This window comes from Channa argus, chromosome 17 (assembly GCF_033026475.1).
Source record: "Channa argus isolate prfri chromosome 17, Channa argus male v1.0, whole genome shotgun sequence".
Taxonomy (NCBI): domain Eukaryota; kingdom Metazoa; phylum Chordata; class Actinopteri; order Anabantiformes; family Channidae; genus Channa; species Channa argus.
In genome coordinates, this window is record NC_090213.1 from 6,235,753 (window position 1) to 6,255,651 (window position 19,899).

General features: G+C 39.2%; 1 protein-coding gene across 4 annotated transcripts in view; it reads left to right on the plus strand.

Moving 5' to 3' along the window:
* fam184ab (family with sequence similarity 184 member Ab) overlaps positions 1-19,899 on the plus strand; it is a 114,134-nt gene that overhangs the window by 65,287 nt on the left and 28,948 nt on the right. For all 4 annotated transcript variants that reach the window (XR_010911277.1, XM_067482718.1, XM_067482720.1 and 1 more), the window contains exons 10-14: positions 2,778-2,900; positions 3,766-3,927; positions 4,384-4,505; positions 11,521-11,671; positions 13,952-14,164. Coding sequence is in view for 3 of the 4 variants with exons in the window: in XM_067482718.1 (XP_067338819.1) it covers positions 2,778-2,900; positions 3,766-3,927; positions 4,384-4,505; positions 11,521-11,671; positions 13,952-14,164 (771 nt within the window). In the remaining variant the exon portion in view is untranslated. The remainder of the gene's footprint in view (positions 1-2,777; positions 2,901-3,765; positions 3,928-4,383; positions 4,506-11,520; positions 11,672-13,951; positions 14,165-19,899) is intronic.

Consider the following 19,899-nt stretch of genomic DNA (forward strand, 5'->3'; position numbering starts at 1 on the left):
AAAGTGATCAAGTATTCTCTTGCATCAAAGTGAGGAAGTGTTTTAAATGATATTCCACAGTGGACTGATCAGAGCTGACAGCTGCATTACGGGAAGCAGTTGTGCATTTCCATAGTTATTAGATATGCATTCCATATGCAGACTTTCTCCTTTCCGGCCTTAGCTGATTTTTCATTCTCTCCAGTTCAGATCTGCACAGTAATTTGCCATTGTTGACTCCTGTCCATGATTATGTGTCAGCGTAGCCACAGAACTGTCCAGACTGGCAAAAGAGTGACAGGGAGGAGAAGGAGTGTGCGGGCAAGTGGCAACATTTTTTCATTTCTCATTGCCTTTTCAGTCATTTGTTTTATATCTTTTCGGTGAGATGAGGAAAAAAGCCTTATCGTCTCTCTAATCTTCATCACACGATTCCTTAGTCTGATCCAAGTTTCATCATGTCTCGTTAATCATCTTTTCTTTCATCACCTCTATTCTTTCATCATTTTAAATTATAATGAGTTGCCTGTGAGAAGCCTAGGTTTGGAATTTAAATGAACAGTTTCTATCTCAGACTTGTCCTCGACATCAAGCTGCAAGGTAATGCCTGAACCCTGACGTGCCATATGGGCTTCTTCACGATCTGACTTTGTGCTTTTTGGGTTTGTCCAACACCCAGTTACAACACTCACAACATTTATTACAACATTAATGCCACTTAATGTTTGCAAACATTCTATTTGTATGTATTAGGGAAAAAAGGATGTAGTCATTTTGCATGTGTTGTATTTTGTGACTGTAATTTGAGCGGCTTATGTGGCACATGATAGCAAAATAAACGTAACTTCAGGCAAGAGCACAGCTGTGAGACTACTGTAGAGTCCTCAAGTGCTATAGTAAAGAACCTGTGCATTCACCATCTAAGTTTTTGAAATAAATACTGGTCTTGTTCACAGGACTTAAAACTACACTCTGACCATTTTTTAATATTTGTTATAAATATGCTCCCAAACTTCACTTAATGTGGAGAGGTGCTGCCAAAGCTTCCTTTGACCGTGACTCACAGAACAGAACTAGCAGAACTTCTAGTCAGAGAATTTCAGTGATTTCTGCTTAATTAAGACATTTTAAAATACTTTTTTACATTTTGTAATGGGAAGTCAGGACAACACATTTACATTCAATCCACATCCACTCTGACCTCTATGCTGCTATCATGCAGCAGCTAATCATCAAGTGTCATGAACAAGTTGACTTAACCGAATTTACTGCTTAAAAATAGGTTTAAGTTAGAGCAGTGGAAGAAAAATGTGTTTTTATTTCTTGATTAATGGTTTGGTTCATCCTGCAAACTGCAGCACAGAGTGGAAATGTCCCTGCAGTCAGAAATCAGACGGAAATCTCACAGTGACAGTGGGACTCATTTGATAAATCGGAAGGTTATTAGGACAGAGATTGGATGGGTTACAGTGTCGACTGACTTTTAGATACACAAAGTTATCGAGGAGCGGGCAGCCCTCAAATACTAAAAGATTCCCCTTATACCAAACAGAGCTACGAGAAAAGTGAACCATGCAGTTCCATTCAGCTGCACTCAATCAAATCTAAAAAATGAATGCAAGTTGTTTTTTTTTTCTAGCTAAGAAAAGAGGAAAATAGTTGACATACAGTTGACTGCAGCAAGGGAATTTGCTGCAGGGATCTGTGAGGAAAGGAGGCTCCAGGTGAACAGTAGATTAGAAAGCTGTTGCTCCTCAATGTGGTGGATAAGCGGGTAGTTGCCCATTCTTGGCTTTTTAGGCTTATTTGCGGTCAACCTGATACAATCCACCATAGGGAGGAATGGAAGGCAGACAAATTAGTGTCAGTGGATATTTACTTTTTAACAAGGGAAACAAACAGTTATTAGCTGTCAACAGCTGTCAACTTTCCTCATTCTGTGATCCATTAAAAAAAGGTGAAATACAGGATAACACGAAACTCCCCACGTGATTTACTATGGCTTTTCACTCTCCCGTCCATTCAAATCAATTTCATTTTTAGTTAACTTGCACTCAATGCACCCTCAATGTTTTTTTTTTTACAACATTACAAACTCTATCTTCCTGTGTAATGTTTGATAGTGGCAAATTTCATTTGACATTACAGCAATTTCCCTCAGCTCTAATTGTCCTTGGAAAGTAGCAATCATTGCACACTATAACAGAAATTGTTCCCCATTCATCAGCAGGCATAATAAGCTTTATTATGGTAACAATGCAATAGCTCTTTCTCATCTCTCTGTCAAGGACAGTGAAATAGTTTGAAACATTTGTAGAAAATTGTACAGATGATTGCAGCACATCTAATGTCAAACAAAGGGGAAAGAGAGGAGGCAAGTTCTGCCTCCACGATTGAGAAAATACTGCATGCATTGGAGGGATCGGCATTGTGTTTGGATGAGACAAATGTGATAGTGCTAACAGTTGATTTTCTTTTTTTTAAGACTTTCACTGCTTCACAGAGACGCTAGCATGTCTGTGCACTTCAGGACTTGTTTCCCAGTCAGTTCTCTAACACCACTTGCTGGGACTCAACGTGACTTGACATAAAGATAATTGAGCATGACTTGACATATTGGTTTAACTCAATAATGAGATTAAAGTGGTTCTTTAAAATGATCTGTGGAAGGTTGAAGGCTAATATCCTAAATATCACTGACATTGTTATTGCATTCTAGTAAAACATGCACAAATGAACTGTTCATGCTCTTAGACTTTTGTTGCTCATTTTATTTTGTTCCCTATCGGTTTCCACAGGAGCTGGAGCAGCAGTTTGAGAAGGAGCGCCTTTCACTGGAGGAGCAGAAGACAGTACTCAGGCAGCAGCTGGATGAGCTGAGGAAGGAGCTGACCTCCAAACTCACTGCTGCTAATGAGGAGGTAGTTGATGCCGAACTTTTTGTTTGTGACTGACTTGTTGTAAAGTGAAGTCAAATCAGTATTGACATTCATAAAATTAGCAAATTAACAGTTGCATAATTAAAACCACATAATTGTTTTGGTGGTAACAAAGCACCTAAACTAAATACAGAGTTACATGTAAATTACTTACATTGAAAATGACAATAACAAATTGTGATAATTCTGAAGATTAAAGTTCAGGGCATTTAAAAGAGAGGCAAAGTTCTGTATCCTGAGCTCCTTAATATTATTACTTGCTTGAATAATGAGTAGTATTTACCGTTAAACTTATATTATCAACTGAAAAGAATCAGTGGTGTCACTTCTATCTGCATTTTCTCATAAAGAACAGTGAAACATAAAATTAGTTTAAAACTGTATATGGAAAATAAAATCTAAATTTAAACCATGACCAATGGGTATAATACGCTTTTTAACAACCTCAAAAGCAATAAAGATCCTCCAGTTCTAAGCTCAGTCCAGAAATTTATAATGTGAGTTTTAATATCACTGGAAACAGTTGTTTCCTGTGTACAAAAGAACTGGAACAATGTACTTTTTGTTTCTAAATATTTTCTAAATTGGGCTGTATTTTTATGACTTTCTAATGTATTGCAAAGTGTGCTGCCATATTTGCAAAAAATACATGGACTTGGCTCATTTAAAAATCACGAGTGGTTACGGATGTATCTTTGATGGAAAGTCCACCTCACCGAGCATAAAATGCTGATGTAGTTTTAAGCCTGTTGTCACACTGGGCCTGAAGTGAAAAGAGTAAAGGTTGTGGATATAGTTGATTCTCTCACCATCTAACATTCTCACTGTCTGTCTGCCCTCTCCTCAGTTGTCACGGCTTCAGGCGGAGGTGCAGCAGGGGGAGCAGAACATCGGGACAGCTGAGGGACAAATCTCCACACTGAAGGAAGCACAGGACAAACTGCTGGAGGAGCTGGATGCTACCAGGGCCCGGCTCAGAGAGACTAGCAACCTGCTGACTGCACTGCAGGTCAGACAACACACCAGCCCACAATTTTATTCAGTACTGGATGAACCCATTCACACGATGCACTGTGGTGCTTGACCTTTACCATCACAACAAAACTTAGTTTACCCTAAAGGTGGGTTTTGGCCTGAAATAATCTTTTGAACTGTCCAGACCAGGCTAAATGTCCTCACTTTCTGTTGATCAACTCTAATCAATCTAGCAGTCCTTTCAGTCCAATAACACAGACAAGAATAGATTTTTGCAGGGCGTCTATGTCTCCACTGTTTTTGAATTGACACTGCCAATAGCCAGCTTTTGAGCTGGTTAATAGCAATGTCAGTCCCAAAGGCTTTAACCGTTTTTCATGCTACAAAATTTGTGTCAGAGCGGAAAAGCCTTAGAGGTAGCATTTAGACTGCAATGGCAGAATAACACTTTCCACTGAATCCATGCCCTGTCTACCTGACTCCCACTCAGGGAGAACTGGAGACCCAAAAGCGTCAGCATGAAGCCAAACTCATCACCACCAAAGAAGAAGAGAAACTTAAGATGGACAAGATGGCTCTGGAACTGGAACTTAAATGGACTGAAACCCTCAGGTAAGCATGTGCATGAGAGTATTTGGCAGAGGACAACAGAGCAACACCCACTGTCTTTGTCATGTCCTGGAGCACAGGACATTACAATGGAAAATGGATGTGTGTTTGTTTTACCTATTTTGACTTCTTGCATTTACTACACTTAATACACACACATACACACAGATCCTTCAACTCATAATAGAGACCAAGACAGAGCATTATCCTTGGAGATCTCCACAGCTTCACAGCTCAATGTAGTGTTAAAGGCACCGGCTCAAAGTCTTTAATGTCAACGGACCTTTGAAGTGTGATTATTCAAAAACCTCGAAGATCGAAACTGACTGCTGTGAGATGTATACTGATGCACTTTTCACAAAGTCAGCAACAGCCAGATGACTCTATTAGAGTTTATAAGATAAGATAAACCTTTATTCATCCCACATCACCATTAAAGAGCAACTTGCTTTCTTCAGGTTTAGTTTAGGGTGTAAATGCACATAATTGCTTTGAAACTTCCCCTTGAGTTCTTCATCATTAGGAGCATTCATTTACATGTACTGCTCAAACTAGAACCAAAAAAGCCAGTTCACTATCAGTGACAGCGTTGGACACCTGTCGATAATGACCAGCATTTAGTTTTTACCTGCCTGACTCCTTTCCACATTAAAGCTACCAGGTAGTATTAATGTAGTAGCTGGTTAGTTTATCTACATATGCATTGGAAAACAGAATTCAGAATCCATTCAAGTGTTGCTTAATACAAATTAGAGTGTGTGATTCAGTGTCTCAGTTTCTCTATAATCCACATAACAAACTCTCAGTAGATAATAGAGAGTACTTCAGTGAGCTCTGTGGATTATCCAGAGGAAGGAGACATCTGCTTTTAAAAAGGACATTTCTACTGCATTATTATAAACCTTGTTGAATGCTGTAAACACCACAAACAAAAGTACAGTGGTGTCGTTTTTTTTTGTTTTGTTTTTTTGGTTGATGGCAGAAACTAGGCACAAAGGTGTTTTCGAGCCTAGACACATTTGTTTGTTTTAACAATTCAGCAGCACCCCAAACTACTAAATCCAAAATTATCACAATTGAACCAACCCCTCTCTCAACAAAGTTCAAAAATTACCTTCATGAGGGGAGGATTTGTTGCAGGATTGTTTTAATCTGCTGTATCTAATCAACTTCCAACTTAGTTCTGTTGTTTACAGCTAATGAGCTAATGAGCTTCTTTTATCATATTCTGCTCTCACTTGTTGATTCCTTAGTGTTTCCTGTAGCTCTTTTTAAAGGCTAAACTTGATTATGTTTAATATTTTAGTCTTTCATTAACCCCTTATCCCGCAGATACAGTATGTTTGTCCCCAACTGCAGTGTTTTTATAGAATTCTCTGCTTTATCCCATGTCATAGTTTCGATCAGGTGCATAACACTAGAGACAGTTCTATGAGCTGACAACTAGGTTAACGTTAGGTTAGCTTTAGAACAAAACATGGATCAGACAACAGGTCCATACACCCTGGTCCTAACCAGCCTAACAGGTCCTGGTAAAATACCGTAAACAAGGAACAAAGATCTCCTTGAGGAAAATGGTTACATGGTTAAGTTAACAACTCCATGGCTGAAGACAGATGGGAAAACATGTGGTAGAGACTTAACTTAAGAGACTTAACAGACCCCCTATCAACAATATCACCATATTCAATCTCTACAATCCAGCTGATTCCTCAAAAGGGTGTAAATTGAATTTGTGTTCAGGTAAATCTCAGATCTGTCTTCCAGTCTAACACTAAGAGAAACGTCTTTATATATAGAGAAAATACATGTATTGGCCTGAAGATCCTCTACAAGATTAGGTAGCAGTTTTACAGAGTGCAAAAAAGGCTCGATGTGTGTCAAGTCTTAGGTCAAATTATGAAAGAGTAGATGTTGAAATACGAGGAGGCTTTTAATGAGCCTTGAGCATCTTTCTCCTTTTATCTCGGGAATCATCACAACCTAAATCTGTCAGCAGCCTCTCCTCTTTATAAACCTCTCTAGTTGTATGACATGATTTTATGAACTGGATGAACAACAGCCGTTATTGTCACTGAGCACACGGGGGCATCCTGGGGGCTAGAGCTGTGTGTCTCGCTCAGGAACCCACCTGGTGGGTAGGCTGGGGTTTTATAACGCTTTATACCCATTGAGCTACCAGGCTGCCAAAGTGTTTGTGAACGCAAACTTCCTCCTACCAGGAACCCGCTTCTCTAATCCAGTAAATTCACTACATTACTTTTGCTGTTTACTAGAAAAGGTGGCTTCCAATTGATGGCATCCAAATTTTTAACAGATTAAAAACATTTTAAATAACAACAACAACAAAAAACAACAAAAAACAGGAACAGCATTATATGCAGCAATGGGTCTGTTGGTTTGACAGTAATGAGAAAAAATGTCTGCTTCCAAACCAGATTAGGGAAAGTCTGTATTAATTTTCTGTTTGCTGTGCCGACAGACTGACTGTCGCTAATTCTGTTAAATATCTAATAAATCTCAAAGTCAGAATAAGAGTGGATATTAAAAGTTTATGTTCATGCACAGTAGAAAAAGCATGAAAAAAATATAAACCAGCATGCTCAGACTGAGCTCTTGTCTATCACTGTTCCTCCTTGTCTCAGCCTGCCTTTCATTAGCTTTTATTCACCTTCCTTTGTCTTTCAGCACAGAGCTCTTTATTCTCAGGAGAACAACAATTCATTTTGTGCTTGGGGTGAGTACACTGTGGTTAGTGAGCCATCTGAATAAAGGAGACTAGCTTTAATCCCCGTTTCACGGTGGAAACAGACAATTTCTCTGTGATAGAGTCATCACGAAAAGAGCTCTCAGGATTACTAAAGGAACAAAAGAGGTTTAGGGGATCGGGAGTCTAAAGTGCATACAGGACCATAGTACAGATGGGACGGTGTGTAAAATGTAAATAATAACAGAATGCATTTTACATATCTTACCAATTCTTTTGAATTGTGGTTGTAGTTTGTCCTTCTCATACAGAAGATCTCATGACATACAGCATGTTATGGTCTCCGGTTTTCTGCGTTTTCATCCCAGTATTTTGGATGTGATGGTAAATGTGCACAGGTTGTTGCAGCCATGCTAACAGCGTTTGCATTGAATGCCAGAAATCCACCACTTTGGTAACTGTTATTACCATGGAATGTTCTGCAGACATTCATGTGGTTAAATCCATTTGACACTGACACTAGCCATAGGCCACTTTCATAGCCTACAGTGTAGGCTCTGCATAGATTCAACACGGAAACATAAACCTAATTAAGACGGTTAATAAGTTAATCATAATTCCCACTACACATAGAGGTCCAAACATGGCTGCAGACTCATGTTATGACTACATGTTTATCAAAATGTTTTCCTGCAGCATCATTCTCACTCACAGCAGAAAGACATGAACACAGTTTATTACTAAAACATTCACCCTTTAGATGTAAGTCAATGTAATTATAGGTTTGTCTTTGATGAATAAGAAAGACTTTTGGATTTAGAGACTAACATACTTGTAAAAAAAAAAAAGCGTATTGTGGCTCCTGCAGGGTAAAGTTCTAATTGAACAGAAGTGTTTGGATAACAAACCTTCACCAGGATTTGTGTACAGTAATTTTTTGTGTTTCTTTGTGCTGAGAAAATGTGATACTGTTAAATTATTACCCTTTTTACCACATACAATAGTTTGAATCCCATCTGACTGGACTCTTTATTGGAACAAAGTAACTTTAATGGTTCTGATCTAGGAAAATACAGGCCAGCTCATTTCTTTCTTTTAAAGCAGCACCGCATTGCTGAAGTTCTTCAAATTATTTTCTATCCTTTCTCTTACTGTGTAGGACTTTAGCTGCTCAGTAGTGCCTGAAAGCTGAGTTACAATAAGCAGGTTAACAATAGAAGTCCTTGGTCTGAAAGTGTTTCTGATGTTATATCCTGTTAAATGTCAGGCTTTAATGTTCATCATTGACCTTGGGAAGTTTGATGAAAACACTCTTTGCAAGGTGATGATTTATTTAATATTTATTTAGTTAACTATAATTTATACACACATTACCAACCATGAAAGAACACAGACAGAAAATGAATTGTGGGGACAAATTACACATGCAGCGGATGTCAGTGGCGTTGTGAATGTTTTAAATCCGACACATTTTAAAACAAATGTTAACATTGTGTAAAAGATTTGAAGTGTTAATTCTAGTTTCTTTAGGCCAATACTGGCACTTTGACTTGTGTCTTGAATTTTTATACTTCTGTGTTTGGGGCTGTGTAGACATAGACTGCTCAGAGTGGCCATGCTGACCCTCGTCCTCCATGACATTATTAAGACCACCGATGTTTTGACTGAAGCGCCAGCCAAACATATAAATATACACAGTAAGACATATATTCAAAATACTTAAAAAAAAACGCGATAAATGATAAATGCAGACGAAATTAACAATTACACTATACAGTATACTAAAGCCAATATGCATGTATATAATCAAACACATGAATACATACCCTAAATGTGTGTGTATGTTTGTGTGTGTGTGAGAGAGAGAGAGACATGAATGATGGCACATGGCTTAAGCGCGGCATGTTGACTGTGACTGTCTGGTGTGTGAATGTGCTGCTCCTGTATGTTTTTTCATTTTCTACATTTTCCACATAGTCTGACACTTTCTGGTGCTCAAAGTGTGGGGAAAAAAAACCTGTTTGCCTTCATACTTCATGTAACAGCTGTCATTTCAACTCCCACACAGCTTTTACATTAACACCCACACACTTTGACATTGTAACCCGGCAAAGAGTTGTTAGCAGCAGTGTAGAAGGGTGGTGGTCATTCAGTACATGCGCCACTGACATCTGTCAAAGGACTATTTATTGTTCTTGTAATGTGAATATTTTTGGTTGTCTGTGTGAAACCTTGCTTTGACTAGATGTCGTCACAGTTATAATAGAAAGTTATCATCAAGAACAGACTCCGAAAGAAACACATGACAATTAGTAATCTACTACATGATTTTTACATGGATGTCTTATAAAGAATGTAAAGTTGATGTTATGCTGTAGTTGAAATCTCTTCTATGAGCTCCATCTTGTTAGATTTTCCCTGCTTTCAGTTGGTGAGTTGGAGTTTGGGTTTTCACTTTGTTATTGGTAGTAGTTTTTCCAAATACAGTTGCCTGCTATTGCAATTTTATTTCTCTAGCTTAGTTCCCTTTTCTTCCTATTTATTTCTTGTCATCTCTGTTGAGTTTGAACGATTTAAACAACTTTTTAACCAAACAAACGATCTACAAGTAACTCACAGGTAAACAAACCGCATACCTCACAAGATGGCCTCCACCTCCCCCAACTGTTAACAGTTAGTTTGTGCCGGAACAGTATTAAACTACAACTTAACTACCGCATTGTGGTTGTATTCCTTCACAAATTAGTCGAGATGCGGTTTACGTGTTTGTCCATCAAGCTGAGGACTATTCTAATCATTTTATTCCTAGTGAGCATTTGTGCCAAATGTAATGAAATTTCTTCCAGATGTTTGAGATATACAGTATTGTTGATAGGAATGGGGTAGATGTGAGTTCAGTGATTTTAACCTCTGACCACTAACATATAATCAGTTCATCTGGTTGACATTTGATAAATACCATCATGGCATAACTGCCATATTGCATTAACATGACTAGACACATGACCTTTCATACTGTATGTGAGCAACAAAATATAAGTTAATCACTAAGTTCTGGTGGATGTTTGTGGCTATTTTTAAAAAATTCCATCAAGGAATTACTGTGATTTTGTGTTGGATGGATATTATGAAGTTGGATAGTATGAAGAACATTATAGTCCACTGAGATTCCTGTCTAACCTCATCTGTCAGCCTGTCCATCACCAGAGCAAACAAGAAGGGGCTCAGAGCTGATCCTTGATGCAGACCCACCTCCATCTTGAACTCCTCTGTCACACCTACAGCTCACCTCACCACTGTCTTACAGCTCTCATACATGTCCTGCACCACTCTAACATACTTCTCTGCCACTCCAGACGTCCTCATACAATACCACAGCTCCTCTCTCGGCACCCTGTCATACGCTTTTTCTAAACCTACGAAGACACAATGCAACTCCCTATGACCTTCTCTGTACATCCTCAAAGCAAATACTGCATCTGTTGGATTCTTTCTAGGCATGAAACCATATTACTGCTCACAAATACTCACCTCTGCCCTTAGCCGAGCTTCCACTACTCTTTCCCACAACTTCATTGTCTGGCTCATCAGCTTTATTCCTCTGTAGTTGTCACAGCTCTGCACATCTCCCTTGTTCTTAAAAATGGGCACCAGTACACTTCTCCAGTCCTCAGCATCCTCTCACTCTCCAAGATCTTGTTAAACAAACTAGTCAGAAACTGTACTGCCATCTCTCCTAGACACTTCCATACCTCCACAGGTATGTCATCAGGACCAGCTGCCTTTCCACTCTTCATCCTCTTCAACGTCCTCCTCACTTCACTTATTAATCTTTGCTACTTCCTGCTCCACACCAATCACCTCTTCTACTCTTCCTTCCCTTTCATTTTCCTCATTCATTAACTTTTCAAAGTTCTCCTTCCATCTTCCAATCAGACTCCTGCCACCTGTCAGTACATTCCCATCCTTATGTTTATTCAACTAACACATCCTGTCTTTATCTCTCTGCTTCAACAGCAGTGGTGGCAGTCGTGGTTAACCCGGGCCCCGACCGATCTGGCATGGAAGTCAGATTCGGTGTGGAAGTCATGAGTCACATGTTTAATTTCTCATGTGTCTTACGTCAGGTGCCCATCCTGACACAACTCTCTGCATTTAGGATATTTTCAATGTAAAAAAGACCTTTTGTTTTTTGTCCTCTGCCATCCACAGTATGAGCTAACGCTGGTGCCAGTGGCGTGTTTGGTGTATCACACCAAATAAAAGCATTATCCAAGTACCTAATGCAAATGCACACTTGTTGTGTTGTAGGCAGGAATGTAAGAAGCTACGTGAGGAGCTAAAAGAGGAGCATGAGGAGGACAAGGTTTCTGCACTGTCTCAGCTGGCACAAAGCAAGGAGCAGGATCTGAGCAGCGCCAGGGAAAGCTGGCAGAGGAAAGTGGAGGACTTGCTGGAACAGGTACGACTACAAGATGTGCATACCTGCACAGAACAAGCATAATTTAGTAGGGACTCTTTTTAACTATGCATAGAGGATAAAAGTACCCAATTCGCTGTGGCGACCCTGAACTCACGGGATAATGTGCAAAATAAAAACTTTAAATTGAGCAAGACACAACACCAAATACCAGATGGTTGCAGCTTTTGGTGAAAAAGCTGGAATTTTACCAGGGGAAAAAAATTCAATAGGTAGAGGGAGAGACACAATGAGAAAGGCTATAAAAGCCATTGCCTCTCCTCAAAGCTTATAGACTTTTACCCATGGCAGACGTATGTGTCCTTTGCTGGTGCACAAACTCCTTCACACATGCAGTATATTGTACAACACTGTGTTGTACACAGCCGAGCTGGCTGCTGGTGGTAATGACCTCCTGGTTATATTAATGGAACGTGACTTATCTCTCCTACAATCATCATACCGACAGATGAACAGTGTCAATAGCTCTATTAATTATCGGCTGCTGCTGGTTGTCGTGACGCCCACAGCATATCAAGGTCCATCACCTCCCATGCTGAGAAGGAGTTGTTTGGTAATCATGATAAGACAAACTGTTTTCTAATGGCTTGTAGTTTAACAGCAGCACTCATTTCTAGCGACATCTCTATGCAATGTGTGTAGCTGCATTGTAAATGTCACTGTAACAGACGTTGTATGTAACTAAAATGAGGGGGCTGTTACAGCATCCACATAACTACAGTATGTGTGCACAAAATCCTCTGCACTGCTAGTTAGGTGTCAAAATACCTTTAGGTAGTCGAAGACAAATTAAAGCTGTACTGATGAATATTTCCATACTGTCTAAAAATGTGTACTGTGTAAAAAGGGAAAACTGACGAATCCACAGAGAAAATCCCTTCAGCAAAAGAGTGTGTTATTGTATTTCAGCTCATTGTTTGGGTTTAAAATTGCACAATTTGCTTGTATTGTTCTCTCTCAGCACTTTCATCAGCCATGTCTCCAACAGCAGCACTCAGCAGTTTACAACATCGAAGCTCAGATAAATTCACTGGTCACCTCCTATCCAGCACACTGCAGACAAACTTAGAGAATAGCTGGTGACCAGAGGGGAACATTTAATAGCTAAATAGCCCTGATAAGCTGATAAGCTAAGCTCAACTACACCAAACTCAAGCTAAACGGAGAGTGAAAGTTGGAGAGTTACCAAGTTGATGCAAATATAATGTTGCTCCATGTTCACTGAGTAATAAGAGAACTGTCAGTTCACGTATACACCATAACTTATGTTAATTACCTAAGGTAATAATATGTTAATGCTGTGTTTACAGCTTGTTGCAAATCGCTCAAGTGGGCAAAAAACCCTTTAATTCAGGTTTAAGGCATCCCAGAGCTTTAAGCTCCCCACATTAATTGCTCCCATAAAGTGAACATAAAACTCTCTGAAGTGCCTTTGCTTTTGCAGCAAAGTTACGGCTGTTTGTTGAGTCACTTCTTTAACCAGATATTGTTGTTGGATTTGTGAACCACAATAACAAAACTTAAAAATTTGTAATAAATTTTTAATTGCTCCTCACAGTAGAACAACCTTTAGAACGATTCCAGTTGGTAACATTAGGAACAGAATACATCATACTTACTGTAACCATACGAACACTTCTTAAGAAATCTGCCATATTGTACTTTACAAAAGTGCAATGCAGCTAAAGTATTGGCATTGAATTATTGTGTGTTCCAGTGAAACGTGATGTTTATGAGCTGGATGCAGAAGCTGGTCAATTTGCCAATATGTACTCCAGCAATGTATTAAAGTGTTAATAACTTATTAGTCCAGGGTGCAGCTGGTCTCACCCGTACTCAAAGTTAAAGAATTCATTTCACTTTCCTTCATGTCAGGTTGTTCCTGAGGGATCTTAACAGTTGGTAAAGCAGACAAGGTTATCATCCATGTGCAAGAGCCACTCTGCATCCTGCCAACCAGTGTTCCTGTTTCTTAATGCAGAGGATTTATGGGATTCTCACATGTTAACTAAGTTAAACATCATACTTTATCCAAGTCAGTGCTTATAAAACACTTTATTGGCATGGCCACAGTAAATACAGGATTTTTGAAGCACATGAATGGACTTTTTGTCTCCAAGTTGTCTAAACAGCTAATTTGTACATCATGCTTTATTTCCATGCTCTGTACATCCTATTTGCTTTATTTTAACTAGTAAACGCCTCAGCCTTAAGGGTCACCTCAACCCCTAGTCCAACATGTGTTGTAATGTCCCAATGCAGATCTCCTTGTTGAAGCAGAGTCTGGAGATGCAGCTGTCCCAGTCACAGTCTTCGCTGCAGCAGCTGCAGCACCAGTTCAGTCAGGAGAGGGAACACCTGAGGATGCAGCTGGACGAGCTGCAGACGGAGCACCAGAGAAGACAGCAGCGTCTGCAGGAGGTTCACTGTTCCGCCGTGCAGGACCTAGAGCGCGCCAGGCAACGAGACCTAAAGGTCGGTGGCGGTGAACACACACACAGGCTCATCCCCAGCTTGTACTACATCTTTTCCCCAGTGACACCTGGGACTGACTCCAGCATTAACATTTAGTTCTTAAGGCTATTAAGGTACATATTCTCAAAAACTAAAGAGTGATTATTCTTTAATTATATGCGAATAATAGATTTTGACAGAACACAAACTATGAGCTTTAGCATTTCAGTCACCGTCTCTGCCAGTTCGAGAAGCTCCCCAGGAGAAGCCATGCATGGCATTTTAATCCATGTCAGAGTGAAGGTTAGAGCCGCAATGACTCATAACCATCATTACTCACTTTCTTCGACAGCAGACAGCTTCTATATCAAAGCAGCTATACTGACAGTTGTGTGCTTCTCATTTATAATGTCAAAATATAAATGCACAAACATAACATACACACTCCTTAAGGTGCCAAGGAAATGTTCTTTAAAGCTAATCCTTCCAATTTCACAGTCAAGGTCGATTTTGGATCAGCCATACATCACAATTCCCAATCCTTTTTCGTTTAGGATGCTGTAATTGTATTAGTACTTTAGGCAGAATGGAGGTCAGGAAATGGCGTCCTTATGATGTGTTTTGGCAACTACTTGAGGATGAATGTGTGTGTAGAGGGGAAAAATAGAGCCTCTGAGTCATACGGCACTTATGAAATCAGCAGTCTTCATTATTATCCTGTAAATGAAACTGACTGCTGTAAGAAACATGCTCCTCCCTGTTGTCTCCATCTCCTCCTCTGCTTGTTTCTTCTCTGGTGCACAGTAGCCAATGTGCATTCAGTCATTACAGCCACAGAACTACCTTTTTGTCACTTGTTGAGATGATTCTTTCTCCTTTTTCCGTCTTAGTTTGTAAGCAGGGAAATAAAGTGTTAAAAGCTTTACTGAGGGCTTTTTTGTGACAGGGTGTTTATATTTCTGCCAGCAGTGCAGGGAGAGAAAACTCAATTATCCAGAGTGGAGGCATTAGAGGGATGTTTTGTGTATGTGCGCTTTATGTGTGCTTGGGTGGATGGGAGGTACATTCAGATTGTGTGGTGTTATCTGTTCACACTTCACAGACAGTTATATCTTGGGAATAATAAAGTTGTAGCAAATCCCTGCTATACACAAATACACACAGAGACACACGTTCACATAACCTAAATTAGCTCCCTGAGCGGCAGCAGCTGCAAAAAGCTGCAAATAGAAGCAGCAAGTTTGCACGCAATTGACAGCCTATTGATTTACTTATCATCTTTTTGCCTATTTTTAGAATCTTTTGTGGAAAGTTTTTTGGGGCTCCATTTTCTGTTTTCTAGCAATAAATAAAAACTGTTTCATTTGGTGTACTTTGGATATTAACTCAAACCAAAGTACAGTAATACGATCAACTTTGCAGCAGGTAATTTTGTGCAGTTAGGGATGGTCACCAGAGGATGAATCACGCTGACTTTAGTTCGGTGTCAGTTCTTCACCAGGCAAAGCTTAATGGGAGAGGGGCAACGAGAAAAAAGGTCAAATTAAAATTCAGCTAGAGTTTGGCAAAAGGCATTTGGGAGACCCTGAGGTCGGGGGAAAGAAGATACTAATTCACATTTATTTATTTGGCAAATGTTTTTTACCAACATCACTTTACAAGGAGAGACACACATGCACCAGGAGCAACCTAATCAAAAATTCTTGGATCGATTACTGCGGTTATGCATTGTCCACCAGTGCTGACCTTGCAGCTGCTGGACATCCTGCTCCACCCCCTGAGCTAAAGCCACTGACATCTACACATGAGGAGATAAACCGGGTGCAGAATCTAAAGACATCAGAAAGAATGACAATTGTAATCCATTGTGTGCCTAATATGGGTCCTGTAAAGATGTCTACTTACTGAAGTCCAAACTAAGCAGGGCTCGAAAACTATCCTGAATCCTACTTGTAACTGTCCCAGACTTACAACCATAGTTCCAATTAGTAGTTTGTTTTACATTTTACATTACAAATCGTCCAACATGTTGTTTCACTAGCTTACATAACCAGTACTTAACCATTAAAGTTCCACTAGTTATTCACTGTGCTTGTCTAAATATAATAGACAGCTTAGTTTAGCCCCAGCTTACAGTAGCTGTCTTTCCTTTTTTCTTTCCCATCATTTAAAACCTACATACATTATAATATCAACTCTTGAATCTGGCCAGTTCTCATGGCAAGACCCTGAAAAGCTTGCCCATGCCTTTATCTTAGAGTCGGCCAGCATATTGCTCTCTGTTTGGTTCCACTCAAGAAAGCTTTGAAAAAACTGAAAATCATAATGCAGCAGCTTGAGTGCCGACTAAGACCGCAGGACGAGAACAGATTACACCTCTTTTAAACTTCCTGTGCTGCCTGCAGGTTAGTTTGGGCATTAAGATTCTGCTCTTAGGCTTTAAGTCACTCCGCTCTCTAGCACTCTTCCATACTGTATATTGCGCAAAGCAACATGCCTTTTTTTCAAATGCCTCAGTTCTCCAGCTGGCATCTTTAAGTTGTCCTTGGGGTCAGGATAAAGACCTGTGCTCAAGCAGTGGGATCAGCCTGTCAGAGGACCTCAAGGCCACATTCTGAGTTCATGTCTTTGTGTGTCTATCCCTCTCTCTCGCCCTCTTTTACTTAGTTAAATGGACTCACCTACAAGCTCAGTAACAAATATTGACGTCCAGTAATGGAATGAAGATTAGACGGCAAGGCCCGAGTGCACAAATAGCACACAGAGGAGTAGGTGAAGGTAGCATTACAGTCGATGTGTAATTATAGGATTGACTGTGATTAGGTGTAATTCATGTGCTCCCTTTAATTAAAAGAATAAAAGGTATGTTTTTTTTTTTACTGATCCACAGTACAAAGGAACAATCTCAGACAACGACAAAACCTCCTGCAGGGGTTTTAAACACACAATTACTTTACCTGCTCAGTGATGGATACTGTAGATAGATAAATAGACTTTTATAATATCAATGTCTTTACCAAAGTGTTACCCTTGTTTGTCCATAAAAGTCCATAAAAACATAAATAGAATCACAAATAACAGACTTTATTGCTGCAAGTTAGGTAAACACTGAACACATTTGCCGCACAGCAAGCAGTAAGAGTGCTGCTCAGACACATTTGTACAGGTAGTACCATCAGTAGTGTCATCAATAAAAATTGTAGTGGTGGTGCTTTGCCATCAGCATTTTAGCTGTGTCTGTGTGACACGATTGGCCAAGTACAACTATTGGATGGACTGTCTTTCATTTTTATACATTGGTGGTTCACAGAAGATGAGATCATCACTTGACTAGTGCACTATGAACAAATTGACATGTTTGTCTTTTATGCAGCCAAACATTTATGTCTCCATTGGGATTAGATAAAACAAATCTGCTGATCTCCTAACTCTGTTAAGCGTGTCCAACACTTGTTGAATGAATCACATTCCTCCTAACTTTAGATGCTAAACATGCTAAATTAAGATGGTGAATATTACCTGGTAAGCAGTCTGCTGAGGTGGAGATTTATCACCATCCTCAATGTACCTACAGTAATTACAGCCTAACAAAGCTGCTTATTTCAATATAATTATATTTTAATTGCCAGTTTAATCATCATAAGTGTGCCAAATGTTGCAAGGCATTTTGATGAAACTTGAGGGTCTTGACTTGGTTTTTTTATAATGCAAGATTAGGACATAAATCCCAACTTTTGGAACCCTGTAGATTGAAAAGACATAATCATTGAAGGCAATGGAAGGAATTCTTTCCTCGCATGAGCAACAGTACTTTAGTAGACTCAAATGAATGACTCAAGCAAATAAAGTAGAAACAGTGCTTGAATGGTTTAGAAACTGACTGAAAAGCAAAATCAGAATGTACACACAAACACAGGAGCTGAAGGAGTTTGGGAGCAGGTTCACAGATGGATGTGGAGGTATGATGCAAAACAGGTAGGAAATATCAGGCTCTGAATTAGGAGGGAGAGCAGCAGACAGAGAAGTTAAATAATGCAAAATGCAAGATGAGTGGAAAGGCTTGCTGCGATACTTTCTGCTTGGTATTATCATATTTGGTTGGAAATAGGACTAAATACAGTGTGAACAGCATCAGTATTATCAGCGCACTCATGGACTGTAATACTTTTTTGCATTTTAGTGCTTTTGAAGTGTTACCATAAAAACAGCATGTGTGCCGTGTCAAACACCGAGAACACGTTGAGACTGCTGTCCGCCAACTCAGAGTGAGCTTCATTTGAATATTCAGGGCTCTCTCTTCATTTCATGAATCACTTCCCAAGGGCATTTCATGTTGAGGTATTAAAATGGCACAGATGTTGCTGTCAACTTTATGAATATCATTTTTGGATGTTCCTTGTTGTTGGGGTCTTGTTTTTAGTTTGATGCGTTTAGGATATTGTAAATGAGAGCTAGCAGCTGTGTTTCACTCCCTGATATTAAACATAGTCTTTTGCACCTGTTAATATCCTATACTGAATTAAATTAAATATTGTGTAAGTAGTTATTATTGTTGACACAGATAATTGTAGGGTTTGCTAATGGTGTTAAAAGTTAATTTACACAAATAAACAAGTGCTACGCTGCAAAAATTAGGTTATCAAAACATTCTGCACTTGTAAATACAATATATTGTCACAGTAAACGTGGGATGTATCACAACCAAAAATGAAGCATTGAGGTGTTTGTTAGTTTTTTTAAATATTTTTTATATTTTCTGTACACCTTTAAATTCCAAGGTTTTCACTAAACCTGAATAGGTTTACAATGCACTCCACCTTTTTAAACTCTATGTGGTAAATAATTCACTTCTAAATTTAATTGAGTTCAGTTCCGTTCAGGTTATTTCCTGCAAATGCAGAAAGCGAAACACAGTGGATGGCAAACCACAAGTGTTTTACTGTACAAAACTTTTACTTTATGTTTTCATTGTTTATGATTTACAGTAAGCTAATGTGAAAATCAGATTACATCCCAGAGGAAATTGGAATCCCTGTAGTCAAATGGTTAAAAATAGTTGTGGTTTATTGTCACATGTCATTTAGTCCATCATTTCTGCCAACAGACCAGTTTGTCACATTGATGAGCTTAATTGACTTATGACATAGCTGATAGTTTTGAATTGCTGATGAAGTTGATAGAAAATGATAGTTTCTATAAACACACATACACACACAAACACAAACACACACACACACACACACACACACACACACACACACACACACACACACACACACTCCTACTAACTTTACACTGCTGGCAGTCAAGCCTTTACTTTGGCAGAAGAGCTGTTGTTGATGCATGAGGATTTCGTGTGTGTGTGTGTGTGTGTGTGTGGGTGTGGGTGTGTGTGTGTGTGTGTGTGTGTGTGTGTGTGTGTGTGTGTGTGTGTGTAATCACGGCAGTCCTCCAGTCAGTGTGAGTTAATGCCTGATACTAATACTGTGTATAGAAGTGCTCGTCAGTGTTCTTTGCTAAAATGTTTGTTATGTAGCCAACACTGAGTTCAGTAGAGTAAATCTAACTGAACACAATTTAATTCATCACTTAATTAATTTAAAAAAGCATTTTAAAAGAACAGTAGAAACAAGCTCTATTTTACTTAATATTTATTCAAACTATTCTCATCTCTGTTGTTCCCAGGTTCTTGTGTATTGTTTTCTAACCCCTCCCCCCCTAGTTCTGCTGTTTTAGCGCATATTTATTTAGAAATG